This window comes from Netta rufina, assembly GCF_964035555.1.
Source record: "Netta rufina genome assembly, chromosome: 6".
NCBI lineage: Eukaryota > Metazoa > Chordata > Aves > Anseriformes > Anatidae > Netta > Netta rufina.
In genome coordinates this window covers 15,303,902-15,324,468 of record NC_140129.1, presented here as the reverse complement: position 1 = coordinate 15,324,468, position 20,567 = coordinate 15,303,902, and the positions used below count along the sequence as shown (strand labels likewise).

The window sequence follows — 20,567 nt, the reverse complement described above, 5'->3', positions numbered from 1 at the left end:
ATGACTTCCTTCATATGAGGGCTACTTTAGCAGTAAAAGTTAAGAAGGAAAAGCTTACTTGTTTTAAAGAGTGCTATGAGATACAAGTGAGTTTGTATGACAGACTGGCACAGTTATGGAAAAAGCACGGAGCTGCAAGCAGGCAAAAGGTGTGGAAACAACCATTTATGATCTGTCACTTTCCAAAGGCAATCATATGCAAATGAGCAAATGCTTCAGTAAAGCAAATTTGTAACTAACATTCAATAGCTTCATGATCCTTGCCCTCAAATCAAATTTATTTAGGAATATCATCATAGGAAATACGGACAAATACAGCAGAATAAAAACACACAGTTGTAGATTGCCTTGTTGAAAATTAAATAAAAAAATACTGGCTAGATCATAACCCATAACAATATTACATAATATATTTGTCAGATATCTCAAGATAAAAATACAAAATAAAATTCTTGAGGGCTAATCTATAGCTACAGTTCCTCAGTGTGCTCAATGCAGGGGTACATGCCCATAATGCTGTGGGAGAGATGCATATACAAATACCATTTCTTATGGCCCCATGCAGTGTTTTGGTAGTGCAGCCTTGCAGGTTTCAGAGAGAAATTCTTGTTCAGGAGAGCCTCCAACAAGAAGCCCCTCTGCCATCTGAATGTGAATTCCACCCAAGGTCAAAGCCTTAGGTAACACATGGTTATTATGGTCTTCTCCACCAAAGTAAATTTCTCCTCATCCAAATAACACAGTAAGTTTTGGGTCATGTCCAGATAAAACCTTGCTAAGAATAAAGGAGGAAAGAAAGAGAATTAGCTGGCTTTAAAGAAAAAGTAAGGACTCTGCTTGTATTTCAGTAACATCTACCACAGTGATTAAGACTGAATACAAATGAGCAAGTAGGAATATTTATACACAAATCACATTTCTATATTAATGAAGGAGATCTGCAGGCACTGAGTACCTCCTGTGAGATCAGGAATTCCTCCTAGCCTCTGCAGTGGGAGATCACGGGGCCAGGTATAACAACAGGACACCAAGAGCCCCACAGAATGCTCCCAGTAGACTGCAGAATCAGCTATAACTTCTGATTCTATTTCCAGGAAAAAACTTCTGCAGAGCATCTCAGTGGTGATGGGACAGAGATACAGAAAGAAAAAGTCAAGTTCAACTATGGTAAAAGTCTGAAATTGAAAATACAATAAGAACATTACATTTTGATTGCTCCTGACTTCTGTTCTCAATGAATCATAAATCACGATATTGAAGAACATTACAAAGATATAACTGGCCTAATTTTAAAAAATATCAGTCATCTTTTGATCTTTTCAAATTTGGTGGGACTGCAGATGCTCAACACATCTGAAATAAGGTCCCATGTTTTGAAAGAAAAGACGTAAAACCAAAATTCTCAGATCTTAAACAAGATTTTCTACTGCCATAAGCTATGACAACTTACAATTCAAAAAAAAAAAAAAAAAAAAAAAAGTCTGATATAAACAATATGCTTCTTCTTTTGTCATAATGACAATAAGAAACCATAAGATGGTTTACATTTCATTATAAAGGAAAAAATGTGCCCAACATTCCCCAAAAAGGATTGCAAAGGTGCATGGAGTGATCCCAGCTACTAATGATTTGCTCAAACACTGGTAGATAATATATAAATTCTTAACTCTTAGCAAAAAATATCAATTGCATTATAACATATATGATACAATTTCATTCATTAACATTTCATTCTTTAACTGCACTGTACAGAACTTTGTCCATGCCAAATACAAGCCCTGGACCAGATACACAAAACAGTTTAAATGCACTTTTTACAACCTATATGCACAAATATTTCTTAAGTTAAAACTATGCACACTAATTATGCATAGTGTGTATATGGCTTACATATTCAACAACAGAAATTCCACCTTTTGGCATGCCCTTATCCCAGGGCTCAGAGCTTGTATTGTTCCCAGCTCAATTTCAATGGTTGTGCTGTCAGAAAGGAGACAGTCAAAGGTATGGACGTGTACTCTTCCCTCAGTACGGGGTGATTGGTTTACTATTCCTTCTTCAATCGGGACATAACGTGTCCGTATTGAGGCTGAGCCTGGTGCCTATGTTATGCTTGAGCTCTGGTTAGATCCCTGAAGCAGCAGGTGAGTAGTACACAGGCCTCTGCATAGAGGGGAGAGCCACTGCCCCCACGAGTCCTCTTCAGAGTGGACCATGGCTGATTGCAGACTTTTTGGTCAGTGAGGTAATAACCACGGGGTCCAAAAAGGGGAATGGGGAATGCAGTGACCCAACACACCCACGAGCATACAACCTGAAGAGGGGGGTGGAGGATTCCTGGTAGGCTGCAGCAGTTGTTGCAACAAGGTTGTTGGCGGGCTGCATGAGGCCAAGGGGCAAGCCAAGGGGCCTGTGCAGCTTGAGGGAAGCAGAGATGAACATGGAGTCTCTTTCTGGGCACAGCTGGGGCTGGATGGCTCATCCTGAGACTTCTTGCAGAGGTAACCGCCTGCATGCTCCGCTTTTGCTGCCTCTCAGAGAAAGATGCTCTGGTGTTTTCTTTTAATGAAACAAGGCAAGGAAGGACTTTGTTGCATTCTTGTCATTAGCTTTGCATTTGAGAAAAACCATGATATAAGGTCTTAGTGCCACCTTCCAGTTCTGCCTGAGAGGCAGAACTCTGCTGGAACAAAGCAATTTCCATGTATTCATGTAGCAGTCTCTTCCGCCTACAGAACAATAAGCACCAGCTTCACGGTAGGGCTGACACCACTGCTGTGACATCTGAGAAAACACTGTTGCACTGAGAATGTTTTAATCATAATACTGGATGCTATTCAATTAATTTTAAAGAGGTTTTCAAATACTGATTTCTTAAACACCATTTCTCTCCATATGGCAGCCACCGCAAAGGGAAAGAGTCATCATTCACGCAGGCTCATCTGTACAACTCTAGAACTTCCCACACAGTCTACATATTTTTAATTCCAGATATTTAAAGGAAGCTAACGAGTAGAACTTCAACGTTGCATGCAGCATGGTTGCATGAACAAGTGTCTATAGCAACATCTCATTTTGACTTTCCACTTCTATTGGACACCAGTAGCAGTGACATGTAACAGCAATCCAGTGCAGATGATGATTGCCATGTTTTCACATGTCTCATGACTAATTGGAAATGTCTGGTGCCAGTGATACAACACAGCGAGGTTCAACTTTGGCTGAAAAAATTATTTTGGCTAGTTTAAGAAAGCAGAAAAGAAGAGGAAATAACAACAACAAATACAACTGAAATTCTGAGAGTTGTTAAGTGCCTTGAGTTACCAGCTCAGGGTTTAATGTTTTACACTTTTGATCATTTTGTCCAATCACTCTCCACAGAAACAGGATGATCCAAGAATAAGATGACAGATAACAGCCTCTGAGAGCACAGGTGCAGGAACAGACAGTGTTCTTCTTTTCTCCTGCAACAGGGTTCAAATGAAAATTTGTAAACAATAGGCCTTTAACTACTATCACTCCCAGTATTTAATATAATTGAATCAAGGATTTATTATTGCATGTTTATTTAGTCTCACATTAAAAATTCAGAAACGTAACAGAATTGGGTTTCCCTTCCATTGTATTGAATAACTTTTAAAGGGAAATAGAAAGCAGGCTATAGCACATACCAGTTTCAAAATTTTGTAATAAAACCACAACAGAAATAGACCAAAGAGGATAATAATAACAATAAGTGAATCCTTATCATATAAAACTCTCCTCTTTATAGGAAATAAATGTCAAAATTACCTGTCCTGCCTGAAATGTCAGAAGCTTTTAAGAAACAGGAAATCTAGTTGTGTACCAGTGCTTGTTTTTGCTCAGTGGCTTTTACTATATCTTCTGATTTCTTACAGTGTATAGGCTCACCTGGAAGAAAAAAAAAAATGTTATTGGGAAATCAAGCAAGGAAGTAAACCAAATAAATAGCACTTGCACAGCCTTAGACAAGCAGAAATGCTCCTCCCTTTTCTATCTGAAGGTTAAAGTGAGGGTTCCATCATGGCTTTAACTTCTTTCTTACTAAAATAAATATAGGAGTGACTTAACTGATCATTGTGGTTTATCCAAAAGGCAAAAGATAGAATGAAAGCAATAGACCACACACCATGAAACAAAAATACAACATTTACACAAGCAGTAATGAAGTGTTTTTTGTTTTTAACCTTCCAACTTACTGAAAGTCAAAATTCACCATCTGCAGAGATGTGCTGTTTAAATCCTCTTCGATGTAGGCATTAAAAATAGGGGCAAGTTTCACTTAGTGGAAGATGTCAATGTCAAGTTTTAAAAATTCAATTAGTTCAATCAGATAGGAGAAATGATATCAAGTGACAAGAGTAGTTTTCAAACTAAGTGATACAATACAGATCTCAAACTTCTAATCATAATACTGAGTTCTTGCTTAAACTATTCCTTGAGTGATTCTGAATGAGTACAGCTGGGAAAATTACAAACTGGTTTTGGATAGTAGCTATGGGGGAAATGCAACAACCTTACAGTATTATATACTAGCTGTATGGTAACTTCTCAGCTTTAACCAATGAATGGAGTGGTCCCACCAGTGATTAGTAATGCTGAACTGAAAATGTGAAAAAGGAAAAGCACAGAGTCTCAAAAGTAGCAAAGGTGAGCTGGGAGAAGGGGAAAAGCTACAGAAATATAAATACAGGTTGGGGAAGACTTTTGAAAGACAAAACCCAAAGGCACGAGTTGCTGAAAGGGAAAGCAGTTGATGTGCAATTCAAATGGAAAATTGAAAGACAGTGAGTCAAAGCTGAAGAGGCTCAGAGTTTAGAAAAGAGAGAGAGAAGAGAGGAATGGGAGCTCATGCGAATAAGCATGGGGAAATAGCATGGGGAATAGCACGGGGAATAGCTGTGACATAGCATCACAGTAAACGAGAGAATTTTGTTACTGGTTTTTACCAATGTTTTCATTGCCAGGATGCTGCCCGCTCTGTAACTAGTGTTCTTCCCCTCATTTTTCTTATGTTAATGTAGTGTGCATGGCTGATAGACAGCCAGGTCTCTAAAGGATTTTGAAGCCTTATAAAATGAAGTAAAATGAATTAAAAAAAAATAAAATTTCTCCAGATCTTCCTGCCTGCAGTTATTTTTGGAGAGATTCAGCAAAACTTTTATTATTATCTGTAAAAAAAAAAGGGGGGGGGGGGGGAGAGGGGTATGAAAGCACAATCTATTGCTCTAAATATTTAATTTTCATACTTGACTTCGACTGATTAGCATGGTTTTAGGAGTGAGAGTGTTCTGTGAAGGCCTTGTGAAACAGGAACTGTGGATCTTCATTGAAACAAAAATGTATTAAAGTAAATGAAAATGTATTAATCTTCATAGAAACAAAACAATGAACTCTAACCCATACATAACATTCTTTGTGTCAGTGTGCCAATTTTATAACAACCTTCAAATGGTCACTAACAGCTTTTATCTCATAAACCGTATTCTTTTTATTAGCACATAGCTTGATTTTTTAATATCGCCTTCCCTCTGTCCTCCTCCCCGGCACAAGCACAGCTGCTTCTGCCAGGCCAGGCCCCGAAGCCCTGCAGTGCTGTTTAGCCACACACGGGGAGTGCCATGAGCAGCACACGGAGCTGTGATCTGCACCTGCTCTGCACGGACAGGAAGGGTTCCACCCGGCACAGTAAAACACAGCTGAGCACCATGGGGCTGCCACAAGACTGAGCCGCCACCAGCACTTGCATGGCATGGATGATAACTTGATGCCACCCACATGGCCGTAAATTAAACTGACATGTTGTTGGTGTGGGTTTGTGCTGTTTTACCTGGCTATCCTCCAGAGGCTCTCAGACAGTGACTGCTGAAGGCTCTGCATGCTTTCTATAACTCACTGTGACTGGATAGTCCTCTACTGTCACATGGGACAGAGTTACTGGTAATCTGTTTTATCAGAGATTTATTGTCTCCTTTACATTTTGACATTAAGGATTAATGTGGCTATCATCATGAGTGAAAAGTTAAAAGCATGCCAATTAGCCATTATAAATCATTGAAACACGGAGTTGTTTAATAAAACATAAGCAGTTTTTAAATGAATTTTCTAATTAATAAATCACTCAGGAGAAAAGGAAGATCATCACTTAAAAAAAAATCACCTTATAATAGTTCCACTTAATCTTGTAACATTCAATTAAATGACAGTGAGATTGTGGAAAGGACAGAGGTGCTTCAGAGGAAAGCAGCATTCAGTCCCAAGCCAAGCTCTCCTAACAGTGCCCGGTTCTCCCTTTGCACTGACCAGGACGTGGGGCAGAACAAAACCTGGTAATAAAATGTGATGGCGTATGAGAACTAACCCTAGAAAGAGATGTCATACAAGGAGGGTAAAACAATCCCTTTTTTTTTTTTTTTTTTTTTTTTTTTTTATCAGAGAACCCTCTCATAGCATGCCTAACAATTTGGTGACAGTTTCCAGGAAGGCAGATCATCTTCCCCTGTGATTACCTTTGTTTTCCATCCCTGTTATATTGCAATTTCTTTCCTACAGAATGCTGAGAGTTAGTTTTCTGTTTTTTATAAAGGACAATGACAGCTAACTTATGAAATTAACTCTGAGTAACTACGTTGCTTTTCTCCTTACCTACTTTCAGGTCTCTCTCCCAGCCTCAGAGCACCCAGGAACTTGCTTCTCCACCCAGGGTGAGTCAGCAAGCACTTTGGGCACTTCTTTAGCCTGCTGCCCCCATCCTTAGTACAGGGCTGGCAGGAAGTTCAGATGTAGAAAGATTTTGTACGGAGAGTGTTAATAATGCCCTGATAAATATATAGTGCTCCTTAAAATGATTAAAATACTCTAATTCGGAAACCAAGCAAAAAAATAAATAAATAAATAAAATAATGAAAACAATGTCTTATGTATTCTACCTTCTTGCTTGCAAATGAAGCATTCTGCTGAAAATTGCCTTGGTTAAAAAAGTGTCCTGTGTGAGTCTGCTGGCCATTAGCAGAGGAAAAGTAATAGAAAAATACTTGTTACTCCACATGGAGGAACAGTAGATGAGATACATAAAATAAAATTTAAAAATAATGGCCATTCCTAGTCAAGGCTGAATTTAGAAGGAATATGCATATATACATATATGTAAGTATATATATGTGTGTGTGTATATATATATATACATATATATATATATATATATATTCTTTAATTCTTAGATTCCTGGTATCCACAGTTAGCTTCTCTCTTTCTCAACAGTCTGTTCTCATTTCTATCTGCATTTATTCATGCATGGAAACATACACTGCTGTATTTCTTATTTTGGATTTTTACTCTTCCTGACTGTTCTGTATTATTTTTCCCCAGCCTTTGTTTATTCCCATGGAGAAAATATCTTAAAGAGAAAACAAACATAGTTAATTATGATGGCATGGTACATTCTATGTTCATACTTCCTGTGAGACTTAAGAATTTATATAAAGTTTGGAGAGGGCACTTGCACTATTGTTTTCCTTTGATATGCCCAATTCCATGCACAAATACTACCTTATGCTAATGATTCTGTCATTCTGGACAGTACCGGACTCTTAGAATAAATGTGTTGCAGCCAAGACTGCAGTGAGACTCTCAGTCCTAATGGTCAGCACTCAAAAGCCAGTCATTACTCTTCAGTTGTCATCTACCCTGAGTCTCCTGCAAAATCATCAGAGCTATTGCAAAACATATTTTTTAAACTTAGTTATTTTTAAATTATGAATTAGTGAAGAATGTTGTGTACAAGTTGCAACACCAGTTTCTTATTTGTAATCTTATTTTTACTTTAAGAAGATTTTCTAAATATACATGTAAAATATTTCTCATATGTAACAACAAATTCTCACTTTTTTCTTGAACTAAAAAAAAAACACTAAGTGTTTTAATTAATTCAGTATTTTCCATTAGAAAATACAGTTTCAATTAAATCACTTTTTTTTTTTTTTTCATGTAGTGAGAAATATGTTCCGTCCAGGAAAACCAGAAGCAATTTGAGATAAGATATATATTTAGTATATACAAATGTTCCTCTGTTTCATCATTTGCACTTGACAAGATATTTTAATATGCCATCAATTTGTGAAAAATATGTTAAACGGGAAATTCTGTGAAAGAGTTTCTGCTGACTTAAAATATCATATTTAAATAGTATATAGTCAACTTTCTTACTGAAATAGTAATATGGCTGATCATCTGTCCTTAGGAAATAAAGTTCTAAGAATATGATGACATAGTTGCTCTGTAAGTCATTTCAAAAGACCAGAAAGTATTCAAAATAGCTTTCTATGACAGATTTAAATATTGAGAAAATAGGGACAATGCAAGAATCAAATGTTATTAAAATATAAATAAACCTATTTGATGAAATAAAAATGAAACATAAATGACACTGTGACTGACCAATAAACCCTAACAATGGAAGAAGGCTTAGTGGAGATGGGCAAGGGCAATGTAATATCAAATGACTTCAGATAAGTAAATTTAATATTAAACATTGTACCCTCAATCTGTGGAATATCTGGAAGAGCTTGTTCAGAGAGTACTAGACTGACATTGGTATGCTACAGAAACCAGGCAAAACATCAAGCTCTCCACTTTCCTGTGATTTATCTATGCTGGCATGTGAACACAAATAATTTCTGAAGGAGATGGCTGAGAGTCAATTCAACATACTGGAAAGAACAGAAGTTTCATAGAAGTGTCTGCTACATAAAATGACAACTGAAAAGGCCTTCAAATAACAGATGCCTTTAAAAACAAAACCTAATCAATTTCCTTATTCTATCCATTGTAGTTCTCAATTAAATATTTGTGATAGTGTAAATCTTCAAGCAAAAGAGAAATCCAGACTCATCCTGTGGTTTTCTGACGGGAGGGACCAGGAATTACTTGTGACAGAGTCCACAAAAGGTTCATGAGACTAAAAAAAATGCTGTCTTATATTCTGTAGGCATAAGTTGCCTGACTAGGGATGTGCATTTCCACTGGAAAAATGTTAAGGTTTCCCAGGTCTAAACAGGTGAAAAGCCACTATTCTGGAATGCAAGATGCAACAAACTGGGAATGCATACGTTTGCTGAATAACAGTGTCATTCCCCGTGACAGCAGCAAGAACTGATGACTGCATTCATTAACAAACTGTAGCAGATGAATAGTTTCCAAAGTATTTTGAAGAACTTTTCAGAATGTGCCATAGCAGGGTGTATGTTCTATCAACAGCATGAAGCCTGTGCTTCTCACATATTTTCACCAGGAGGAAAAGGCACAGCATATAGTACAGAGCAGTTTGGAGAAAAGATCCTTTCAGTTCCATTTCACTTCCAAAGTATGCAGCAGTTTAGATCTTTCCGGTACAGATGTTTAGTTTCAGTAGAGAAGTGTGCATTATTATACCAAAACTTTCTGTGTCAATCAGCTAGAAAATCCATCATGGCTCAGGCATAAGTTGGTGAATACCAATAAGCATGCGTTGGCCCATAGCTCAGCCTCTGGAGTTGCCTTGAAAAATAATTTTCTGCTTCTCCTACTGTGTGCTGGATCACTTGATGCATCATGTCTCCTGATATATCTCCCCTTTTTCCGTGACTTGTTATCGTTCCATGGTTTAGGTACTGCTGCCTCTTTAGAGATGCAAGGGCTGAGTGCTGTCCTTGTATAAGCTTTGTTTTTTCATTCAGGACCCTACCAGTACTATTTATTTCCAGAAAACATTTGGATCTCTCTCTTACTTCTGCACCATTATTCATCTGAACTGTGTTTGACAATTGACATCTCAAGAGAAGAATCCTCCTTGGATTGGTGGAAATCCTGTTATTAATCTTTTTTACCATCTTCAAGAAAAAATATACCTTCTAGATGACATTTGTCACTGGAAATAAACTATTACAAACTTGATCACTTCCTACCCTTTTTATAAATTTTGCAGATTGAAGTATTAAGATATAAGGCCTTCTGTAGCAAATTTCATGCCTTGGCAAATGAATTCCTCAGAAAAAGATTAGCTTTTTTTTCCAAAGTAAGAAACCTCTACTCTCATATGAAAGGTGGATTTTAAAGATTCACAAGGCAACAGAGTGCAAAAATTGCATGCCAAGTCGTATCTGATTTCACAAACAACATTTACGTTCATAAATCATCTACTGACACTCAGGGACAGCTACACCACAATGGCCTTCTTCACAGCTTGAAATACAACAGGTGTAATTTTTCCTACTGTCTTCCTCACCCAGGAGATGGGAAACTTTTCTAAGGTACTTAAATTTCAAATTGGACCTTAACAGAAAAAGAGGTACAAAAAATGCATGTCAAAGACAAAAACGTCAATTATTAGATGCTGTGGAATTAATTTTAGTGTAAATATTTTGATTTAGGACCCTAAATTAACCATCTGTTATTGCTGGTGGAAAAATAAAAATTAAAATCTGTCAACAACAAAACCATGGGTGCACTGAAATTGGGTAGAATGTTGGACTCCAGAATAAGTGGGAGTTCTCCATAAAAAAGATTTTTTAGAAATACGCCAAGTTATATATTTATGTCTAAGCTAAGCTTCATAAGCACTTCAGTGCTGTTGCTCAGGCAATGCCGTACTTCTGGCACAATATTTCAAGGCCCACTGTCAAAAAAGTATTAATGAATTTAACATTTTAATTAGAAGCGAAGAAAACAAATGCCATTATATGTTTTGATTATTCCTGTTACCCTAATACCTCAGATTTATTCTAACAATAAGAAAATTCAGACCGTATGAAAATAAAATAAAAATGCACTATGTCTTTCATTTACATTGCTAACATCTATTCATAATGCTTGGTCATCTTCAACTTGGTAATGTTTTAAAATCATCAGATACTAAACCACAGTCAGCTTGTGATAAAATACATTCCCAAAAAAGTATTCTGACATTATAGGATTTTTTGGCTGTTCTGCCTGTCCTGGAAACTACAGCCAGGAGACTGATCTTTTGTATTAAGAGCATGACCCAGTCCCGGGCCTACTACTGTTAGGAAATAGCATCTACATAAATTGATCAAAGTTAGATCAAAATTCACATTGTATTTAGTACAAAGGATGTACTTTACAACATAGTAGTCATATTAGGTGCCTAATCTAAGGTTGTGCATTTTAATAGCACAATGATTACAAAATGTTAGATAGTTCTATTTTGAAAGTTTACTTCATTCTTCAGTAAGGAAGCATATTTAATTACAGATACGCATCTATAGATTATTTTAAAATCACCCTTGCAGTTCAACTAAAAGTCTTGGTATTTTATGTGAAGGACTTTCTACAAGATACCAAATAACTAATATCAAGCAGATTATACTTGCTTATATCAAAGCTCTTTTATTTGATGGTTTATGGACACTATTGCTTCTACATTGCCTGAAGCAACTTTCTTATGCAGGAGGTTTTACAACACCTTGTTTTGATATTTCACTACTGTCAGTGTTTGACAGGGAGATACCAGACACTGCTGCAGCTTCGCCCTGGACAGCTTCATTAGATTGACTGGTGCTTTGTGAAGAAGTATTACCATTCAGTGGGTCTGTATTCTGTGTTTCTTGCTGGGCATCGGTGAGATCTTTCTGGTTCGGATCAGAGTTAGTGCATTTTTCTGAGTTGGATTCATCACTCAGAGAAGTGTCGGAAGTGACTACTTGTAGGACGATGGATCTGGTAGGACAGGTTGTACCATCGCTTCCCTGACTACTCTCATTTTGTATGCTTCTTGTCTCTTCCTGTAACTGTGCATCTGTGGAATTTCTGCTCTGGTCTTTTTTCTGTTCATCAACATTTCTCACAAGTTCTACAAAGAGGGAACAAAATATGTGAATTAGATATGAAGGACATGCCACAGTTGTTTGATTTCAGAGTAGGGACTGAGTTGCATATGGGAACACTGTGAACATAAACTTTCTGCATGAAGACGTGCATCGGTGTGTTGAATAAGGGTCAGATTCTGGTCCTGATTACACTATTGCAACTGAACCGTAGTGGTCTACTTTCCAGTTTAACCTCCAATTTGACATCTTTATTTGGAGGCAACAGCAGCAAACACACTGTAAGCTGAAGGATGGGAGTAGGAGGACTCCATGCTGAAGCACCAGCAGTGGTACTCACCTCAACAGGACTGGAAGGGGCAGAGCTCACCAGTTCTGCAATAGAGAAAGGGCATGGAGGGGAACACCTTGCCAGGAAGGGGCAGGTGTCAGAACTGAAAGGAAGCCCTAAAGGAAGTTGGCTTCCCAGGCTGGAAAAGTCTAAGGCAGCTACACAGAATTTTGGCTGGGAAAAAAAAAAATAATAAAATCAGAAGGCTATATACATGCAGTACAGTTCTGCTGCTATTATGGCTAGTGGCAGATACAGAATAGGAAGGAGGAAATATGGGGAAAATAGTGCTTCAGGGGAGAGAAGCTATAGAAACAAACAAACAAACAAACAAACAACTAATGGAATGCTCTATTCCATGCTGTGTTGCAGAAACTTGGAGAAAAGTACAAATGAAATGGCCCAGAGTGAAAGGAGACAGAGCAGAACAGCACAGAGGAAGCAGGAAGCACCAGGACAAACCAGAAGATGAAACAAAACTGAGAATGAAAATCTTGTGACACAGACTGAAAAGTCTGATACAAATAACCTGTACATGTTCATGAAGGCACTATTTATCTTGTTATTAGAATTAATTTAATAAATTAAGATTTTAGAATCCATATGCTAATACAGAAGATACAAAATACTACCAATTTAAAAAGTGAAAGCATTGCAGTTTTAACAACACCTTCACAAAATAGCCGCATGTCATGGCATAAAATTACTGACTTGGATGTGCTTACAGTCTTACAGAAGTAAACCAAGCATTTGGATACTTATTTTCTTCAATAGGCAAGTCTCTGGAAGTAAGTTTTGGTCACGAGTGACCAGTTCAAATCCAGACCTAAAGTGATTGAACTTGATGACTTAGGGGGAGTAATATTTCTGCATCTCAGTCTGCAATCACATTTCCACCACAGTCAGCATTTGGCATCCATTTGGCATCTCTAACATCATTTTCCTGAATCCAAAGAAATGTCCCTTTGAGGTATAATTTGGCCTATGAAATTCAGATGTAAAGGAAGACTTCCAAACCTGAGGTGAGGTGCAGAAGCATAGAATATTTAAATAATTTCCTTCCCTTTTAAGTTCTTATACATTCTAGGATACTTTTAAGAAACTCAAGAAGTTTCAAATTTGAGCAATTTCAAAAGACAGTTTTTCTACGGAATTTAGACTTGTTTTGAACTTCTGAAACTTGGACAATTACTCTTTTTTCTACACCCTTGAGTACAGCTCCTAAAAAGAACTGGTTGGGCTAAAGACATTAAGAAATAAGTATGCACGACTTGTAAATGTGTTGTTCAATCCAGATATGTTAATTAAAGCATCTGTCATTTGTTATATAATCTACCTACCTAAGGCTCTTGTCCTAAGAAACTGATTTACATCACTTTCTTTGTTTATGTTGTTGTTGTTATTGATGATTTTATTGCTGTTGTTGTTGGTTTTTATTTTTTTTCCTTCTTTCTTTCTTATTAAACTGTCCTTATATCAGCCCACAAGCTCTTGCACTTTTCAGTTCTGTCCCCCATCCCACTGGATGCAGGGAGAGAAAGCGAATGGCTGTATGGTGCTGAGCTGCCTGCAGGGTTAAACTGCAACAGTCCTTTTGGTCCCCTTTGTGGGCACAAATGGTTGAGATGACAACAGATCTGACCAGAGTGTGTAAGAACAAATTTGTTTATAATTTGTTATAAGCATTATATTAATTTAATACTTGCCAGCACAATGTTGATTTGTTTGCTCTCAAGATTGTTTTTTGTAACCCTTTTTTTGTTTGTCAACTCCGAGGGCTGGTCTAAGGTTGTTTATGTTGTGTTTTTTTTTTTTTCAGTTTGTATATAGCATATGCTCATGTTACACAACCACAAGCCTAATCCAGTATTTGTATTAGTGTCATTCTTGTACCTCAGGTAAATTCTTATGGAACCTATTAGCAAGTACACTCTTTACCTTATCTCCACAGGGACCCCATCTCAGTTGAGGACATGGCTGGACACCTTCCCATTCACCTTCCCTTTCTCATTCATATTCTAGAACAGCCACCAACTACTACTACAAAAGTGGCAGTAGCAGGCTGTTGAATAATCCTGCTGGCTTAAACCACACCACCTTCCAGAAAACACACATCTCTTTTTTGGACACTGAGCATCTTAACAATATCACACCCATTCAGATAAAGGCAGGCAAAAGTGTGCTTTACAGTGAACTCAGGGCAGGCATTATTTTTGCAACCATTTTTGCTCACCCTTTTTTAACTTGGTTAGAGTGCCTGGAGCCAGGCTTATTTACATATTTTCAATTGTTTGGTTTTGCTTTCTTTACAAGAACCCAAGTGTTATTCAGCAAAATTTCTTCAAGTTTGTAAAATGTTCTCCTAACAGGTATGTTAGGGATGGCTCAGTCATATCCTTCTCTTCAGTACTTCTCTGCCATTTCTGAACTCCTGCCTTAAATCACTATCTTTCATGAGAAGAAATAATGTCATCTGATAAATAAACATGGTATAAGTGGTATCTTTCTTCTCATGTGTTTAGGCTGGGATGTTGGCAAAATAATTGTCATGCATTCCGTTGTTTGGAAAACTGGCAGGAGTTGTGATACAATAGCCAGGTTTCAGAATACTTGAAAAATTCTGCTACTCAGTAGTTTCAGCTTTTGTGGGGTTTTGTTTGGTTGTGCATTTTTGTTTGGTTGGTTGTTTTTTTTTGTTTGTTTATTGGTTTTTTTTTGCATCTACAGAAAATGTGTTAACTACTGAAGGTGTCTTCTTTCCCTCTTTGACCAAATACTACTAGTTTTTTGTTATGTCACCTTTTTTTTTTTGACTGATAAATGTCTGAAAATTGAAGCAGGTTCTTTAAATAAATATTGTTCTTGTTGATTATGAGCCCTCCTTGTATAGTTTCACAGCTGAACAGGAAAGTGTAGGTAGCTGCGAGTGCTGCAGAGCAGCTGAGATCCTCACTTCTGAGATCCTCACTTCTTGCTTTGGTTGGATGAATGTGACTTTTTAGTCGCTTTGAGATTTTTTAAATAAATAAACCCTCTAAACATCCTAACCTTTTCTCAATAAAAGTACCTTGTACTGTGTTTTTATTTATGAGAATGTAGTAGGACTCTCACCGATTTCTTATTACAGAAGTGCAATAATAGGCTCAGTCCTCATGATGTTTCCCAGTGCCAGCAATGAACATGGCTGGAAGCTTTATTTTGTCATAAAAATTTGACACACGGTTACCTATTGTTCGTTGGAGTGCGTTGGAGTGCTGAATTCTTGTCAGTCTAGGGAAGGATCAAAATTTTCATAGACCATCAGAACTGTCATACATCTCTGGCTAGCACTGTGCCTCTGGGAGTTACTGCAGGACCCCGTGGTCTCCAGAGTATCACAGCTCTGCTGCTGCTCAAGCCCTGGTGAGGCTGCATGACCAGCTGCAGCACTGATGTCCACTGGCTCAGCTGTGTTACTGCCTGTGTGCACAGCAACATTTTCAGGATAAGGTTTACTAGGTGGTGAAGAAGCTTTTCTACATTTTGGGACTTTCTCTTTTACTTCTCCGTCTGTCCATTGACTTTCTTTTCCTGGCCTTTATGTAATAAGAAACAGATCTTTCAGCTACCATCATCTGTACAGTAGAGGGCTTAAATGAGACTCTTCTGTCTCCAGCGACTGCACTGCTTTAGCACGTGCTGACTTACCAAGAGTGCAGAGGAAAAACACAAAAGCCATGTGTAAGTGGAACACCAAGAATCAGTTAACGGCAGCTACTGCCAGAGCACCATACCCCAGTAAAGCTAACGTCTGTTGAATCACATCAGTATTTGTATTGCTCTATTGAAAATAAGCTATAATAATTTACCCGTATGGAAAGTTGCAAAGACATTGAAGCATTAAGAATTAGCAAACTACTGAATTAGAGAGGAAGGCTTTTTGGCTTCACTAAGAATGAAATGATTTGAGGATTTTTTAAGTAAAAATGCTACTTGATGTTATGGACTCCCTTTATATATTACTACAAGACTTTGATTTCTAGGCTTGTCAGTTTTCTTTTTTACTGGAAAACCAGGCTCCACAAAGTAGGGACAAAAGACCTAACCCAGGACAACACTGGAAGGAACTGCATCTTCCCAAAAGACATGTTCTCACATCAGCCATTTTAAAGAGAGGAGGAAGAGAGCAGCAGTAAAGATCAAAACTGTGCAGAAAGCAAGAGGACTGATCCTGGTGCCTCTGGGACTCTAAAGAAATTTCCAAGAGTTCCCAAACAACCATGGCTGGCTTTTCCAAACCTAAGAATAGATCACAGCAACCCACAGAGTTATCTAGTCACCAACCCCTTCCACGTTCAGTTCCTCAGGCAGATTTCATCACAGATTTAGAAGTATAAAAAACTACTGCAAACCATATAATCCAGTGGTACTTGATGCCACAGCATTATGTCATACAGGGAATGTAAGGAAAGGCTTTATTGCCCACTGGTATATGTTGTGGGGGGACATGTAACAGGTCCTGCTCTTGGGTTCAGTTACAGTTCCTCAGTCTGATTTACCAGACACCACAAATACTAAACATTTCCTGCCACTCTTGGCTCAGACCAGTCACTGTACTTCCTCAGACCTCAGAAAATTTCTCTTACCACAGTTCTTAACACTTTTCTGCATTAGCTCAAAACTGCTTGTGATCTAAACATTTTAGCACTACAATTAAAATCACTGTCTCTGGTACTACATGGGGCTCTGTTAGCCCTCTGAATTTATTTTTCTCCAATAGATTAATACAGTCTATTAGGGTAGATTTCATGTGCCAAAGTGTCACTCAGTTTCCGTGACTGTCACACATGTCCTTCTAACACCCACCCCTCCTCGTGGCCGCTAAATCAGATTAATATGCCATCAGATTTTTGCATTTCAGCAGCTTTTACTCATCTTATTAGGGAGTCTGCAGAGATAATCTTTCAGACAAAATGGAGCTGAACCCTGTGGTTATTGTGACTGGAAGGATGCAGGACTGAAAGTGCCTGAGGGGGGCCTGCAGGTATGATGCTGAGGCCTTTCAGAAGAGGCATTTGTTATTCAAAGCTGCAGCCCATGGGGAAAGAAAAAAAAAAAAAAAAAAAAAAAAAAAGCTGATCCAAAATTAAGCACAAGACAGTGTGAGAGCCTTGCATAGTTTTTCGAGCCATGCAGCACTATGCTTAGGCAAAAGGTGTTGAGGACAGTTTGCCACTGATTGCTTTCCATACAAATAATGCAACTTTTGTTCAGGTCCTGTAGCAATTAACTCATCACATAAGCATACACTGGGAAGAATGAATAGCACTGCTGGTCATATTATCCTGAATTTGAACAATGTTAGCATGCTTTAATGATGGGCCTATCCAACGGGCAGCTAGACCAGTTTACTCACCATGTGGTGAATGTACTAAGCTGTCTGTGCCTCTGTGCAAATTTTCTGTGTTCTAAGTATAACTGCATCATGAAGTATCTTATATGACACTTAAATCTTTCCCAACAAGTTGTTTCTTACAGGTTTTTCAATAGGCCAATAATTCCCAGACCTTAGAATCCATTAAGCAAACATCTTCCCTAACGTAACAACCTCTCAGAGTCATCTGAGCATTTTACTGTCAGTTTGCTACAACTATCACAATTCAAATAGGAGCAGCCATCACTACTAGGTGTTGAAAAAAAGCAGAAATGGTCTCTTTATCACTGTGTTGAACAAAGACAGATTATCTGATGATTAGGGGTTTGGAATATTAATTAAACATCAAGGCTTTCAAATTAGAATCCCAGATGTTTGATCATTATGGTAATTCCCTGTTAACATAATTCCCCGAAAGGCCTGAGAAACGTTCCTCTAATTCTCCAGTGGTGAAAGGTTGAGGACCCTTAGGCTATAGAGGACTGAGCTACTCTGCATCAATTATGTAAGACATGGCCCTTTTTTTTTTTTTTTTTTTGGTAAGGAAGCTCTCATACTGCTGCCTGGGTAGATGAGCGCTTTCCTTATTAATACAGGCTTTCCCAAAATAAGGCACTTTGCTGCTTGCACAAGCTGCTTGCTCTGAGTCATCAGTCTCAAGAGCACCATTTCAGGGAGCAGTAGCACCAGCAGCTGGACCTGCTGGATCTCCAGGAAGCTGCCCTGAGTACAACCCTGCCAGTGTATCTTGGTCTTCTGCTCTGGCCTGTCTGAGTACAGGAGTCAGACCATCTACCTCAGCACCCACTGCCTCCACTGAACTGCCTCCCAGACAGTGCTCCACCTGTAGCCTTACTCTGATAAGGTGAGAAGATAGAGCAAGTCCAGGTTATGCTCAGGAGACTGCAAGGATTATTGTTAGTTTTTGTTTGTTTGTTTGTTTTTTGTTCATCTGTATTACTACACTGTATTATAGGGATAACTTCTCCTGAGTCTGGGATCTAATCTGGTGGTTTGGGAACAACATATGGTGTTTGCAGACCTACGGACAAGAATGCAGATGGTTCTTTTAAAACCACAAGTACTGTTAGTCAGAGTCAGTTCAGGAAGTGTTTGGAGGTCTACGCTAACAGCTAGCCTGCTTGTTACCACTGCATGCTGTCCTCATACATGTCACTCTCTCAGCACACTCAGCTCTTCAGGGTTTGTAATAAATTATCTTTCCAGAAATAATGACAGAAACAACATTCTTTCCACCTGGCAGTGATTTATCCCTGGTATCTTCCCTCAGTAGGTGCTCCTACTAACATATAAATAAAATACAGCTTTGTACATATGTCCAGAGCAACCTAAAGGCTTCTTGGCAACAGTCAGAAAAACTAGCATGAGATCCTGACAGAACAAGACAAATGATCCTGACAGAACAAGACAAATTATCTCAGGTTCAAGGTCTCAGGCTATTCACTTACAAACTTAGTCAAACTTGAGAGCAATCTGAAAGGAATTTCAAGTGGAAAGGGTTCAACATTTTTTCATTCTTTACTATATGCTAATTTGGCACACTCTGATTAAGGATTTTTAGTCTTTGCAGGGCACAACATCAGAGAAGATACATTGCTAGTCTGAACCAATGGGGGAAGATTGCTTCTTCTTTATTATGTAACAAGGAACGTATGTGCTACCTTAGATAGTGCTCCATAGAAGATATTAATTTAGTGAAAACTTCTCTTCTTCTTTTCCAGCAACACTTGGAGTACTCCATGTGTGCAGCACACATGGAGTAAAAGTATTAATTGCAATGCAAAAACATGAATGGAAAATATCTTAACTTTCACAAAACCTATAAAATCCCTCCATAGCTTTTATATAAAAAAAAAAAAAACTTATCATATGTGTATTAATAAAATAGAAATCTGTACTCAAAAGTATTTGCACTATTCACAAGGTCCCTCTAGATTCTAATCAGCTACCATGAAGGTCTTCATCCTGTGATCCAGTCAACTATAGATGTTGCTGCAAGTGGCCTCTTTATGGGGGCAGTTTTCTATAAATCTCTTCCTTGTTCTCACAGAGGTTTTGCAAAACAGATTCAGACAAAATCACACATAACAGATATCATTCATCAAGGTCTAGCCTATACACCAGATACCTCCACTTATCCATCAGTTTTCCTAATGTATGTTCTACTGTAATACCATAATTCTGTTCAGAAAATACCTTCATCGGGTGGTGGAGGAAAATAAGGGGATCCTAGAATCTGGACAATTAAAATCTCAACAAGGTCCATAGATGTCCTGAACATTAATAAATCTATTTCTCCCTGTAAAAAACCTTCCTGATTTCTTGGATCTTGCTGGGCCTCACAATAAGATTGACTGTATACTCTATAACTGTATACTCTATAACCATGACTCTATAACCATTTACCCTCAAAGAGTTCTTAAATCTCTTACTGTGAGAAGCTCTGTCTTTTCTATGGCTGTTAATAGTCCAGTTTAACTTAACTGAGTCTATCATATAGACATATAATTTATAGAGCACTACTAAGTACTGAAAACGAAGAAGAAATTAGCTTTTGATAGCAGTGTACACCTCCAGAGTAATGTAGCAGAATGCTGATGTACCAAAATCAAACTAGCTTGTTAGTAGTAGATGTAACTGGAAGTGGCAAACTTCCGGACAGCAAGTTCTCCATTCTTCTACATTGAAGGATGTTGGATGTAGATAGCCCAGGACTGTTTGATTTCTGTAGGCTGTAGCTAACTGGTCCATGCCATGCCATGCCATGGCATGCCTGCCAGCCATGGATCATCGTAAATTAGCTGTTTTGTCCTTTTGACCACACAGTATTAGTTGGACAATATCAAAAGAGGCAATTGTTCATATGAAATTGCTTGTGCAGAAGTGACAATATGAATTACATCTCCTCCTCAGCTGCCACTTCTGCCTAACTCTCAAGTCACCATCACCATATAAGTAAGGA

At 38.1% G+C, this 20,567-nt stretch overlaps 1 protein-coding gene across 1 annotated transcript in view; it reads right to left on the bottom strand.

Moving 5' to 3' along the window:
- Positions 1-3,835: 3,835 nt before the first annotated feature.
- The window catches only part of PDE1A (phosphodiesterase 1A), a gene marked incomplete at its 3' end in the record, with an annotated part of 51,399 nt that continues 34,667 nt past the window's right edge, over positions 3,836-20,567 (bottom strand). Inside the window, exons 13-14 of the mRNA XM_084288914.1 lie at positions 11,594-11,866; positions 3,836-3,912 (exon numbers count right to left, since the gene is read on the bottom strand). Of these exons, the coding sequence (XP_084145040.1) occupies positions 3,836-3,912; positions 11,594-11,866 (350 nt within the window). The remainder of the gene's footprint in view (positions 3,913-11,593; positions 11,867-20,567) is intronic.